General features: G+C 44.6%; 1 protein-coding gene across 3 annotated transcripts in view; it reads right to left on the bottom strand.

The window, feature by feature from the left end:
* Positions 1-7,311: 7,311 nt before the first annotated feature.
* Positions 7,312-14,887, bottom strand: part of MCF2 (MCF.2 cell line derived transforming sequence) — a 124,357-nt gene continuing 116,781 nt past the window's right edge. For 2 of the 3 annotated variants that reach the window (XM_067471657.1, XM_067471659.1), the window contains 2 exons: positions 11,674-11,774; positions 7,312-8,438 (listed from right to left, as the gene is read on the bottom strand). In XM_067471657.1, the coding sequence (XP_067327758.1) occupies positions 8,398-8,438; positions 11,674-11,774 (142 nt within the window). In that variant the 3' untranslated portion in view covers positions 7,312-8,397. The remainder of the gene's footprint in view (positions 8,439-11,673; positions 11,775-14,887) is intronic. The other variant, XM_067471658.1, reaches the window with a different exon arrangement.

Raw genomic sequence — 14,887 nt, forward strand, 5'->3', positions numbered from 1 at the left:
AAGCTGTCCAACTAAAAAACAGGGGAAACCTGGACAGGAAAATCAGGGCCAGGTAACACCTCCCAAAAAAGGATTCCCCCAGGCAGGAAGCTGCCATGCTTTGAAGCCACCAGACCATTCAATGCTAATCAAGCTGGCCAACTAAAAAACAGGGGGAACCCAGACACGAAACAATCAGAGCCAGGTAACACCTCCCAAAAAGCTGCCATGCTTTGAAGCTGCCAGGCCATTCAATAATAATCAAGTTGTCCAACTAAAAGACAGGGGAAATCCAGACAGGAAACAATCAGGGCCAGGTAACACCTCCCAAAAAAGGATTTCCCCAGGCAGGAAGCTGCCAGGCCATTCAATGCTAATCAAGCTGGCCAACTAAAAAACAGGGGAAACCCAGACAGGAAACTATCAGAGCCAGGTAACACCTCCCAAAAAAGGATTCCCCCAGACAGGAAGCTGCCAGGCTTTGAAGCTGGCAGGCCATTCAATGCTAATCAAGCTGGTCAACTAAAAAACAGGGGGAATCCAGACAGGAAACATTCAGGGCCAGGTAACACCTCCCAAAAAAGGATTCCCCCAGGCAGGAAGCTGCCAGGCCATTCAATGCTAATCAAGCTGGCCAACTAAAAAAAGGGAGAAAGCCAGACAAGAAACAATTATGGCCAGGTAACACCTCCCAAAAAAGGATTCCTCCAGGCAGGAAGCTGCCAGGATTTGAAGCTGCCAGACCATTCAATGCTAATCAAGCTGGCCAACTAAAAAACAGGGGAAATACAGACAGGAAACAATCAGGGCCAGGTAACACCTCCCAAAAAAGGATTCCCTCAGGCAGGAAGCTGCCAGGCCATTCGATGCTAATCAAGCTGGCCAACTAAAAAACAGGGCAAACTCAGACAGGAAACATTCAGGGCCAGGTAACACCTCCCAAAAAAAGGATTCCCCCAGGCAGGAAGCTGCCAGGCTTTGAAGCTGTCAGGCCATTCAATGCTGATCAAGCTGGCCAATTCACACCTGCTTCAAATAGACAAGTTCATTCTCCCACCCTGGACATTATTCCACAGATATAGAAACCTCACTTGCCTAGTTTCCAACAGACTTCACAACCTCTGAGGATGCCTACCATAGATGTGGGCGAAACGTCAGGAGAGAATGCTTCTGAAACATGGCCATATAACTTGGAAAACTCACAGCAACCCAGCTCACAAGACTGTTAGGAAACTAAAACGCAGAATTGGAAATGTAAATACTTTGGAAAATCACTGTTGCAAATGGATTAAAAGGTACATTGGTCGTTGGTGTATACAATTTCCGTTCTAACAGCACAAAACTCATCACACAATATAAAAGGATCTCATATACTTTTCTTTATTTAACAATATTTTTTGTCTTAAATATATATTTAACACTTTTTTTACAAGTACATTTACAGAACAATTAAACTCTTTCGGCAGCAGCAGGAAAAAAAAACTTTCTGGTGCAGCTTAAAGTACTGTCGACCTCTTTTGAAATAGCTGAAGTGGTAAACTGGTCTACACGAAGATGACAACGGCAAGTTGTGCAAAGTTTTCACAGTTCTAGTAGTGCAATCCTAGATGCGTCAGTGCCCAAAAGTATCGATTACAGGCTACGGCTCGACATTCAGATTGCCAGAATTAGCCATTTTTCTTATACAAAAGCATGTAAAATTAGAGGACTGGGATGTGCCACGTGTGCGATGATTGTTGAGATGAATTATTATTTCAATGTATGGCTTCAAAATGTGGCTTCCTCACAACACGCTTGGCCCTTCCATAGTAACACATGTGACCCTTGCATGTCACTTTGGATGGGTTTTAATATCTATATAAATAAAAATGTAATGTTCGTTTGTGGGATTAACAGAACTCAAAAACCACTGGGGAAATTGACACCAAATTTGGACACGATACACCTAACAACCCAATGTATGTCCTTCACTAAAAAAAATGATTTTGTCATTTGGGAGTTGTAGTTGCTGGGATTTATAGTTCACCTACAATCAAAGAGCATTCTGAACTCCACCAATGATGGAATTGGGCCAAACTTAGCACACAGGGCTCCCATGATGTATCGTCATTTAGTTTTTCATCATTTAGTGGACATTGACCTTGAGTTTGGGAATTGTAGTTCACCCACATCCAGAGAGCATTGTGAACTCAAACAATGATGGATCTGGTCCAAACTTGGCACAAATATTCCATATGCCCAAATATGAACACAGATGGAGTTTAAGGGAAATAGACCTTGACATTTGGGAGTTGTAGTTGCCGGGATTTATAGTTCACCTACAATCAAAGAGCATTCTGAACTCCACCAATGATGGAATTGGGCCAAACTTAGCACACAGGGCTCCCATGACAAACAGAAAAAACTGGAAGGGTTTGGTGGACATTGACCTTGAGTTTGGGAATTGTAGTTCACCCACATCCAGAGAGCACTGTGGACTCAAACAATGATGGATTGGGACCAAACTCTACACAAATACGCAATATGCCCAAATGTGAACACTGGTGGAGTTTGGGGAAAATAGAATCTTGACATTTGGGAGTTGTAGTTGCTGGGATTTGTAGTTCACGTAGCATTCTGAACCCCACTGATGGTAGAATTGGGCCAAACCTCCCACACAGAACCTCCATGACCACCAGAGTGGACCACAGCAACACGTGGCAGGGGACGGCTAGTAAATAATATACTACCGGTTTAAAATGGCACATTGGAAATTCTCCCGAGGTATTCTACCATCCCTACTGTCAAATGACAATAGTAAAGGTAAATATAAGGTTTCCGCTTGACATCACGTGTAGTCAAGTCCAACGTTGGAGATGTTAATTATCTCCCTTTCTAAACCAAAGAGCCAGTATTGTCCACAGACACCTCCAAGGTCATGTAACCAGCACGACTGCATGGAGTGCCGTTACCTTCTGTAGAAGCGGTACCTATTGATCTACTCACATTTGCATGTTTTCGAACTGCTAGGTTATGAGGAGCGGCTTAAAGAGCTGGGCATCTTTAGCCTGAAGAAGAGAAGGCTGTGTCCAGAAGAGGGCGACTAAAATGATCAAGGGTCTGGAGAACAAGCCCTATCAGGAGCGGCTTAAGGAGCTGGGCATGTTTAGCCTGAAGAAGAGAAGGCTGAGAGGAGACATGATGAGGGCCATGTATAAATACGTGAGAGGAAATCACAGGGAGGAGGGAGCAAGCTTGTTTTCTGGGACATGGAACAATGGCTTCAAACAACAAGAAAAGAGATTCCATCTGAACATTGGGAAGAACTTGCACCGGAGTGTGGTGGAGGCTCCTTCTTTGGAAGCTTTTCAACAGAGGCTGGATGGCCATCTGTCAGGGGTGCTTTGAATGCAATTTTCCTGTTTCTTGGCAGAATGGGGTTGGACTGGATGGCCTATGAGGTCTTTCCCAACTCTTCTAACTCTATGACAAGTGACAACAGGACTATGCAAAACCTAGGTGAGATATTTTGTGTCCCTAGAATACAACCCACATAACACCCTGATATAAGTGACTTGGACATTCTGGTAGTTGTCATCCAAAAAGAAACTGTTCCAAGTTTTGCATCAGTTGTATTATTTGGAAGCAAATGGTATACAAGGGAACTAACCATTAACCATTGAACCATTAACTTAGCACAGCGGGTTAAACCACTAAGCTGCAGAAAATCCTACCGATCAAACAGTTGGCAGTTCAAGCCTGAGTTGGGGTGAGCACCCACTATCAGCCCCAGCTCCCTGCCCACCTAGCAGATTGAAAACAGAAATGTGAGTAGATAAATAGTACAGCTGGTTAATCACCAGCAGCAATACATCTTTCTCAACTGAAAGGTCAGGAGTTCGAGCCCGGGTTGGGGTGAGCACCTGACATTCAGCCCAGCTTATTGCCCTCGGTAGCGCAGTGGGTTAAACCCCTGTGCCGGCAGGATTGAATACCGACAGGCCACAGGTTCGAATCCGGGGAGAGGCGGATGAGCTCCCTCTATCAGCTCCAGCTCCTCATGTGGGGACATGAGAGTAGCCTCCCACAAGGATGATAAAAACATCAAATCATCCGGGCGTACCCTGGGCAACGTCCTTGCAGATGGCCAATTCTCTCACACCAGAAGCAACTTGCAGTTTCTCAAGTCACTCCTGACACGACAAAAAAACTGTCCACCTAAGCAGTTCGAAAACAGCTGTGAGTAGAGAAATTAGGCACCGGTTACGTGGGGAGGTGTTTTACAGTACCATAAAAAAGCCAGCAATCAAAGAACAGGAGGAAAGTCTGTGATCAAAAAGGCTCATCGTCAAAAAGGATAGAGCGACAGTACCCCCTGTGGCTGAAACTGAGCATAACCTCCAGGACGCCGAAGTTGGAAAAATGCCAAGACACATACCTCTATCCGTCTGTCTGTCCTGTATGTCTAACGGCATTGAATGTTTGATGTGTATGTGTTCTGTGATCTGCCCTGAGTCCCCTTCGGGGTGAGAAGGGTGGAATATAAATGCGGTAAATAAAAATAAATAAATAGGTACTGCTTTAAGCAGGGGGGTAATAAAAGGTGCCCATAAGGACATGCTGGCGATTCAATTGGGAGGATGTCCAAGGATGACAAAGCTCCTCAGCATGAAAGATGGAGCGACAGCACCTCCCCATGGCTGGAGCTGAGCACAGCTTCCAGATACCGGAAATGGAAAAGATGGGAGAAAACCTTTACCTCTGTTTATTAGGGCTGGGCGGTTTCGTTCGTTAATTTTGTAATTCATTATTAATTCGTATTTAAATTAGCTTACGATCCTATATTGAGCCATTCTGTGAGGAGTAATTAGGAATCGAAACAATTTTTCCAATTTTCGTAATTATTTCGTAATATAATATAATAATAATATATAATATATAATACAATATATTATAATAATATAATATACAATAATATAATATAATAATATAATAATAATATAATAAAATAATATATAATATAATATATATAATATAATATAATATAATATAATATAATATAATAATATAAACGGTTCTCGCCCAAGCTACCTATCCGAACGTATCTCTGCCTATCAGCCCGCCAGGACCCTAAGATCTTCTGGGGAGGCCCTGCTCTCTATCCCGCCTGCTTCACAGGTGCGGCTGGCAGGGACGAGAGACAGGGCCTTTTCTGTGGTGGCCCCTCAGCTTTGGAACGCCCTTCCCATGGAGGTTAGATCAGCCCCCTCGCTACTGGCATTTCGAAGAAGATTAAAAACTTGGATGTTTGAACGGGCATTCGGATCAACAGTGCAATGAATGTTATGATACAGGAGTGGAAAAACGGACGACGAATTGGGTCACGACTCTAGTTATGAGATGTATTGGGTTGTTATTGTTGTGTCAATATTGTATACCATGTTATTAGGGTTTTAAATTGTATATCACTGTTTGATTTTTATCCTTGTTGTAAACCGCCTTGAGTCGCCTGTTGGGCTGAGAAACTGCGGTATACAAGTAAAGTAAATAAATAAATAAATATATAATATAATATATAATAATATAATATAATATAATAATATATAATATATATAATATTATAATATAATATATAATAATATAATATATATAATATATATAATATTATAATATAATAATATATAATATTATAGGTAAAGGTAAAGGTAGTCCCCTGACATTAAGTCCAGTCATGTCTGACTCTGGGGTGTGGTGCTCATCTCCATTTCTAAGCCGAAGAGCCAGCGCTGTCCGTAAACACCTCCAAGATCATGTGGCCGGCATGACTGCATGGAGCACCGTTACCTTCCCGCCGGAGCGGTACCTTTTGATCTACTCACATTTGCATGTTTTCGAACTGCTAGGTTGGCAGAAGCTAGGGCTGACAGCGGAAGCTTACGCCGCTCCCCGGAATCGAACCTGCGACCTTTCGATCAACAAGCTCAGCAGCTCAGTGCTTTAACCCACTGCGCCACCGGGGGCTCCCATAATATTATAATATTATAATAATATAATATATATAATATAATATATATAATATAATATATATAATATAATAATATATATAACATAATAATATTATTATAATATAATATAATATATAATAATATAATATAATATAGTTGTTTGTTTTATCACACCAACAGTCAACAACAGAGGGAGAGGGAAGCTTCAGAAGTTCCTCCTGTCCCATTTGGAGGTGTTTTTAGCATATTGCGCAATCGCGTCCGGCATTAACGAATCAAGTCGAAATTTACGAAATTTCGTAAATTTCGAACTTTTTTAAAGAAAAAATTCAGAATTCTTTAAAAAAAAACGAAACGCAATGGACCCCCTAAAAACGAAACGAGTTTAGAAACAATTTTTTCCGTGGTTACCCAGCCCTACTGTTTATGTATTGTCTCTCCTTGTTAATTGTAAAACGGCATTGAATGTTTGCCGTATATGTGTTCTGTAATTTGCCCTGTGTCCTCTCGGGGAGATTGAGCAGAATATAAATAAAATATATTATCATCATTAATTAATTAATTAATTAATTAAAACTGACAATTGATGAACCCATTAGATTTATAGTACATCTTGGAAGAACTGGGAACAAGTGGCAGCAAAAAGAAATGTGGACCTGAATTCTGTTGTCTTCAGTAGAGTAGACCCATTCAGTCAATGAGAATTACCTTTGTGTTGCCTCCAACAACGGATTCAATGGCATTCGTCTAGTTGTGTTTACTAGGCCTGGGTAACAACGCAAAAATTTGTTTCTAAAATCGATTTGTAATTGGGGTGTTTTTTTGTTTCGATATTTAAAGTAATTACAAAATTTTCCAAAAAAAAAAGTTCGGTATTTACGAAATTTCGTAAATATTTACAAAACATTTTGTAAAGATGGCGCCCTTTTTTTTCCAATATTTTTTAAATATTTTTTAAATTTAATTATTAATTTTGTAGAATAGGGAGGAGAAATTATTATTGAGGGAAGGCAGGCACTCACTCTGGCGGGCCCTCTCGCTCGCCGCTCGCTCGCCGCTCGCCCTCTCGCTCGCCGCTCGCCCTCTCGCTCGCCGCTCGCCCTCTCGCTCGCCCTTTTGCTCGCCGCTCGCCCTCTCGCTCGCCCTCTCGCTCGCCGCTCGCCCTCGCCCTCTCGCTCGCCGCTCGCCCTCTCGCTCGCCGCTCGCCCTCGCCCTCTCGCTCGCCGCTCGCCCTCTCGCTCGCCGCTCGCCCTCGCCCTCGCCCTCTCGCTCGCCCTCTCGCTCGCTTGCTCAGCCGGCGCCGAGAGAGGAGAGCTCCCAGCAAGCCAGGCGGCCATCTTACGTATTTCCGAAATGGACGGAAATACAAAATTTTTTGGCGCCTGCCGTTTCGATATTTAAAAACACTTCCAGGTTTAAAAATAAGTTTTGTTATCGTTTCGTAATTCAAAAATTAACGAATTTTTTAACGAATTACGAATTAACGAAACGAATTGACCAGCCCTAGTGTTTATTTATAGGATTGAAGCCAGTTTTGTGTCTTTATTTGGCATGCAGTCAACTGCATTTCCTGGTTCTTTGTAGCTGTCATCATGGCTTGGTTTTGTGAACACGACTCGTATACACAGAAACATTGACACAGAAGTAGCAAAGAAGAAGAAGCAAACTAGAAAATAAATTATGTAAACGTCATTTAAAAAGGGGAGGTCTACTATCCCCGTCCCAACATTGGGTCATCATCTAGAAAGATGGCGTAATCTTGGAGCATTACCACAAACAAGAACAAATATTAGTGCAAATGGCGATTTTGAACTCGGATATGGCACGTGGGTCTCCCCATTTGCCCAAATTACAATGTAAACTTGCTTCGATAACGTGGGGACATGGGAGAACCCAAAGTGAGCTTCAGCAATCCTGAGTTTGTGGGTGTCGCGGACTCAGGATCAGACCCATAGTGCAAAAGGAGACCCTGTTCCCCAACAGTGTTATTGCGTTGATATCCACCATCCAACCTCAATGATAGTCTCAACATCGAAGATGTGCGAATGCGGTCAGCTCAAATTGAAAACGTAGCTTTGCTTCCATTCTTGACCTAGACCCAACTAAGTCAAGTCAAGCACAGTGATAGAGAAGGTTTAAGCTTTCTTGGACCTGGAGTCAACGGCCAAGGAGGCCACCAAATGAAGTTCTGGAATGGAGTAGATGTCATGCTGGATGGGGAAGTCCACCCTCCATGGCAAATCATATTATCTATTGGGGGAAAATATGAAAATGGCTTCCCTTTGATGGTGACAGTAGATGTTGGTGAAGCTCTGATGTGCGTCAAATGTTGATGGATGACAGAAAGTACAAGTGTATCACCTCTCTCGTCAACTTTCTCAAAACCTTCAGTGGAGCATTCAAAAATGACATGAGATGAGTCCTCCCTTTCAATTCAGGGGGAGCTTAATTTTCTCGTCTTAAATGGGGTAGCATCTATAAGGCAACGGAAAGGGACATTACAGTCAGCATATTCCAAGAACGCGAGGCTTCACATAACTGTGTTTTCTACAATCCCAGTCAAGCGAGACGCCAGAAAAGATACACCTTGGACAATTAAAACTTGTGTACCAGCTGCACCCGTACCTTGGGAAGTCGGATCTGGCCACGGTGGTCCACGCTCTTGTTACATCCCGAATAGACTACTGCAACGCGCTCTACGTGGGACTGCCTTTGAAGACTGTTCAGAAACTCCAACTAGTCCAGCGAGAGGCAGCCAGAGTACTTACAGGAGCGTCATACAGGGAGCATACCACCCCTTGTTGTGTCAGCTCCACTGGCTGCCAATTCAGTTCCGAGCACAATTCAAAGTGCTGGTTTTGACCTACAAAACCTTATACGGCTCCGACCCAGCGTATCTGTCCAAACGGATCTCCCTCTACGTCCCACCCCGGAGTCTAAGATCTTCTAAGGAGGCCCTGCTCTCAACCCTGCCTCTATCACAAGTGAGGTTGGCGGGGACGAAGAGCAGGGCCTTCTCGGTGGTGGCCCCTCACCTGTGGAATTCGCTCCCTGGGGAAATCAGATCAGCGACATCACTCCTCTCCTTCAGGAAAAAACTGAAAACTTGGATTTGGAACCAGGCATTCGGACAATCGGGCAGATAACGAAAGGACTTTGACAATGGCCAGGAAATGACTAATGGAATGGAAATCGGAACTCTGGAAGACTTACGCTGAGCATGTGAATTGCTTATATGATGTGTTGTATATTGACGTTTTGATTGTTTTAACTGTGATAATTGTTTTAACTATGGTGTTTTGTACATTATGTGTAATTTGTATAGGCATCGAATCGTGCCTATTTTTTTTTTTTTTGTAAGCCGCCCTGAGTGCCCCCTCAGGGGTTGAGAAGGGCGGGGTAAAAGTACCCGAAATAAATAAATAAATAAATGGTTGTAGATGAATAAGGACAGAAAGCTATTGTTTTCCTTTCTAGATTTATCGTTTCTCCATCGCTGCAGCCCGAGTCACCCAAATGATGTTCATGGAAAGGAATAGCATGGGACGACTATCTTTTGCTTCCAAACGCAAATTCCGCAAGCCTAACATTAATGAAGGCTAATGCACGGAAGCTTGGCGACTTAAATTCGTAAAGTGCATAAAAAGTGCTAAACAGTGCATTTAAGTAACTTTGCAATGATTGGCTTTGGTTATGCCTAACAAGAATAAATATTCTTATATTTTCCAGAACTGAAAGGCAACTTAGAAGGCTTACCCCACTCATTAACACTGATCTGGATGCATCAAACACACAACAATTGTTCCTTCTGTTAAATCAATGGTTCCCAACACTTGGAAAGAGAGTGCACGTGTGGTGGGGCATGCAGGTAGGACCAGAAAGCATGTGCGACTGCAGGTGCCTGCAACCAACTCCTCTTACTGTAGAGTAAGAGGTGCTCAGCTGCAAGTACGTTTCAGGCTTACCTGTCTGCATGCCCCAACACATGCCCCACCACACTCTCAGAGAGTGCATGTGTGGCGGGGCATGCATGCAGACCCAAAAAGCATACATGACTGGCAGTGCCTGCAACCAAGCGTCTCTTACTGTAGAGTAAGAGGCGCTCAGCCACAAGTACGCTTTGGTCCTACCTGCCTGCACACCCCAACACACGCCCCACCACACTCTCAGAGAGTGCATGTGTGGCAGGGCATGCAGGCAGGCCCAGAAAGCACGAGAGCCTGCCAGTGCCTGCAACCAAGCACCTCTTACTCTACAGTAAGAGGCACCCAGCCACACTTCAGGCCTGCCTTCCTGCACACCCCACCACACACACCCCACCACCTTCTCAGAAAGTGCATGTGTGGCGGGGCATGCAGGCAGGCTTAGAAAGCAAGAGCACCTGCCAGTGCCTGCAACTAAGCACCTCTTACACTAGAGTAAGAGGTGCTCAGCTGCAAGTGCACTTCAGGCCTGACTGCCTGCACACCCCACCACACACACCCCACCACCTTCTCAGAGGGTGCATTTGTGGCAGGGCATGCAGGCAGGCTCAGAAAGCACAAGCACCTGACAGCAGCTGCAACCAAGCACCTCTTACTCTAGAGTAAGAGATGCTCAGTTCCAAGTGCACTTCAGGCCTGCCTGCACACGTCACCACACACACCCCACCACATTCTCAGAGAGTGCATGTGTGGCGGGACATGCAGGCAGGCTCAGAAAGTACGATCACCTGCCAGTTCCTGCAACCAAGCACCTCTTACTCTAGAGTAAGAGGTGCTCAGCTGCAAGTGCACTTCAGGCCTGCCTGCCTGCACACCCCACCACACATGCTCCACCACACTCTCAGAGAGTGCATGTGTGGCAGGGCATGCAGGCTGGCCCAGAACATACGATCACCTGCCAGTGCCTGCAACCAAGCATCTCTTAGTCTAGACTAAGAGACTGTCAGCTGCAAGTGTGCTTCAGACCTGCGTGTTTGCACACCCCACCACACATGCCCCACCACACTCTCAGAGAGTGCGTGTGTGGCAGGGCATGCAGGCTGGCCCAGAAATCAAACGCACCTGACAGTGCCTGTAACCAAGTCTTATTCTAGACTAAGAGGCGCTCAGTTGCAGCTGTGCTTCGGGTCTGCATGCCCACCACACACATCCCACCATACTCTCCAAGAGTGCGTGTGTGGCAGGACGTGCAGGCAGGCCCAGAGCACGCCTGCAGCCAAGCTCCAGGCTTGTCTGTCTGCATGCCCCGCCACACACACACACATTCTTTCCAAGGCAAGGAGGCAAGTTCGGACACACATGAAGGTAGGCTTTTGTGTCGAGCAGATTTTTGTGTGGGAGTAAACCAATTGGGTTCCAGCCGAAGTGTTTCATTCATTTGCCATGTTTAGCTGTTCCTCTCTCTCCATTGAGAACATTTTTCAAGTCTTGGTCTTTGCAAAATAAATAAGGAATAAACCGAAAGGCTGAAAACAAAGAGATTGTACAGCGCTATTGCTAACGTTTCCTCTCTCTGTCTTTTTTCTTTAGGAGCAGTGCAAATTCCAGATGCAAAAAACCCACCCGCCCGACCCTGTGCGTGCTTATCTTAATTGAATTCAACAAGGAAGGCAACAGCCAGCACTTCTCTAAGCAAGCAAGCAAAGAAGCCAACCCCTCCAAACTCCTGCAAACTCCAGCTCTGAAGCAGTTCATGGGGGGAGAGGAGGTCTGTCATCATAGGATACCTGTGACTCTGGCATTCCTGAACCTACAGTCCCCAAGGATGATCTGCAAACTGTTGATGGGAACCCAGCCTTCTTTCCTTCGGTTGAGGTTTTTGACCAGCCTTCAAAATACAAATGGAAACGTTAATTAGTGAATTAATATGCAGAATAATGTCAGGGATCTAGAGAAAAAACACCCGCTGGATAATTCTTCCTCATCTCTTTGTGCATAGCCCTTCCCTCTTGGCTAGAACTAAGCCACTAAAAATGGAGCATTTGCACTCCCACTTGGAGATGATTTTTGGGCAAGTGGGCTTATTAACAAAAGACCCTCCTCATAAATTTACAGCAGAGTAACTTGGGAAGTCTGACTTGGCCACGGTGGTCCACGCTCTGGTTACATCCCGTTTATTTATTTATTTACTTACTTTACATTACTTATATACCGCTGTTCTCAGCCCGAAGGCGACTCACAGCGGTTCACAACAATTAGAACAGCAAAAACAGCAAAAAATCAATGCCACAGTATAAAAACACAGTCAACAACCCGAACATATTACATAATTAATAAACAATTACTACAGTAACCATTCACTATTCGCTATCGTCTCATCATCAGAAAACATGTTCCAGATTCGTCATCCATTGTTCCATTCCTATGTTCATTAACCAATCATTGCACTAATTATTCGAACGTCTGCTCAAACAGCCAGGACTTCACTTTCCTGCGGAATACCATTAGAGATGGTGCTAGTCTAATGTCCATAGGAAGGGCGTTCCACAGCCAAGGAGCCACCACCGAGAAGGCCCTATCTCTCGTCCCCACCAGCCGTGCTTGAAAAGCAGGCGGGATCGAGAGCAGGGCCTCCCCGGAAGATCTCAAAGTCCTGGTGGGTTCATAGGCAGAGATGCGGGCAGATAGGTAGCTTGGGCCGGAACCGTTTAGGGCTTTAAAGGCCAACGCCAGCACTTTGAATTCAGCCCGGTAGCAAATGGGTAGCCAGTGGAGCTGGCGCAACAGGGGGGTTGTATGCTCCCTGCGCTCCGCTCCTGTTAGACTACTGCAACGCTCTCTACGTGGGGTTGCCTCTGAAGACTGCCCGGAAGCTTCAATTAGTCCAATGAGCGGCAGCCAGATTGCTAACAGAAGCAGGGTACAGAGAGCATATGACTCCACTGTTACGGCAGCTCCACTGGCTGCCAATTAGCTTCCGAGCACAATTCAAAGTGCTGGTCTTGACCTATAAAGCCCTAAACGACTCTGGCCCAGTTTACCTGTCCGAACGGATTTATTTATTATTTTATTTATTTATTTATTTATTTGAAATTTTTGTTTACCGACCTTCTCACCTCTCTTGATGGACTCAGACCGGTTTCCAACCATAATATCACATACAATCAATAAAACATCATAATACATATTACAGTAAAACATTAAAACAGCAATTACAGTCAATAACTATAATGGTCAGTCGTCACACTAAAATCGTTGCTCATCATCCTCCATCCATACCTCAGGGTGTTGGCTCACTCGTCGAATGCCGGTCTCCATAACCAAGTCTTCACCTGTTTCCTAAATGTCAGGATAGAAGGGGCGGTTCTGATCTCCAGTGGGAGAGAGTTCCAGAGTCAAGGGGCCACCACCGAGAAGGCCCTGTCCCTCGTCCCCACCAGACGCGCTAGCGAGGCCGGTGGGACCGAGAGCAGGGCCTCTCCAGACGATCTTAATAATCTTGATGGTTTATAGGAGAGAATACGTTCGGAGAGGTAAACAGGGCCGGAGTCGTTTAGGGCTTTATATGTTCTCCCCTAGGAAGCATCAAGGTTATTAAGATCGTATGGAGGGACCCTGCTCTCGGTCCCACCACTCTCGCAATCGCGTTTGGTGGGAATGAGGGACAGGGCCTTTTTGGTGGTGGCCCCTCAGCTTTGGAATTCCCTCCCACCAGAGATTAGATCTGACCTTTCCTCCTGACCTTTAGAAAGTTAATAAAAACCTGGCTTTGGAATATGGCATTCGATGATTGAGTCAATAACCCTTGTCCACATGGAAGGATGGCGATGAATTGTGACTGTATTTGACGACCTGGCTTGTGTAATGTGATGATGTATTGTATTGTATTTTATATTTTAATGTATAATGATGATGTACTGTGCTGTTTTTTATATTAGTGTATATGAACACATGTTGTAAACCGGCCTGAGTCCCTCTTCTGAGGTGGAGAAGACCGGTATATAAAACTTCTAAATAAATAAAAATAAATAGCTTATCAGCAGCAGCGTGACCCAGAACCAGTAGCCTAAAGTGATAAAAAAGAACAAAAACGCAAAGACCAATGTTATTTCTTCCATAGGAGGCTTTTCTTAATAGCAAAATAATATGGTCGCACTATTTACAAGAACAAGATTTCCATAACACAAATAAAGTTCTTTATACTTCCTTCTTTGCTTCCACGTTGGGCTTCTTTCTCATGCAGATGAACAACTTTGCTCTCACTGAGCTTCCTCTCATACCAAACATACACAGGAGCTTCACACAGTAGCTTTTTACACACAGCAGCTTTCACACTGGAGCTTCATACTTGGGTTTCTCTCACTGAAGCCTTCTCATACCAGGCCTTCTCACACCAGGCTCCTCTCACACTGAGGCCTACTAACTCTGAGGCCTACCTCACACTGAAACCTGCTAACGCTGAGGTTTATCTCACACTGAAACCTGCTAACGCTGAGGTTTATCTCACACTGAGGCCTCCCTCAGACAGAGACCTCTCTCAGACTGAAGCCTCTTCATCCTGAGCACAACTAACACTGCATGGGGGACAGCCAAGCCTCCTCCCAGCTGTTTGCGCGTCAGCCAATCTCCTTCGAGCTGGGTGGGAGAAGGGAGCGGGAATTTTGAAACTCACAACTCTGTATTTTCTATAAAAATGGCTTTTATTTCTGTAACCAGATGCTCTGCTTGGTGAATGATTGCTGCTTTGCATCCTTTTCAGCTGAATCGCTAATAAACCTTGGTGACACTTCTTTCAACTTGGTGAGACCTTTTATTGGGAATATCAGGGGAAAATATTGTGTGCTTCTCTGTCTCGCCAGGGCAACGAACTCTTTGATGAGTCTGATTGGTCTCTGCTTCCTGGCAAAGACCCCTAAATTCCAGCTCTATAACAACATTTGCTGAGTCATTGCATCCATTTAAACATTTCAGTGCTTGACTCACATGTTTGTAATTAAAAAT

Source organism: Anolis sagrei, chromosome 10 (genome assembly GCF_037176765.1).
Source record: "Anolis sagrei isolate rAnoSag1 chromosome 10, rAnoSag1.mat, whole genome shotgun sequence".
NCBI lineage: Eukaryota > Metazoa > Chordata > Lepidosauria > Squamata > Dactyloidae > Anolis > Anolis sagrei.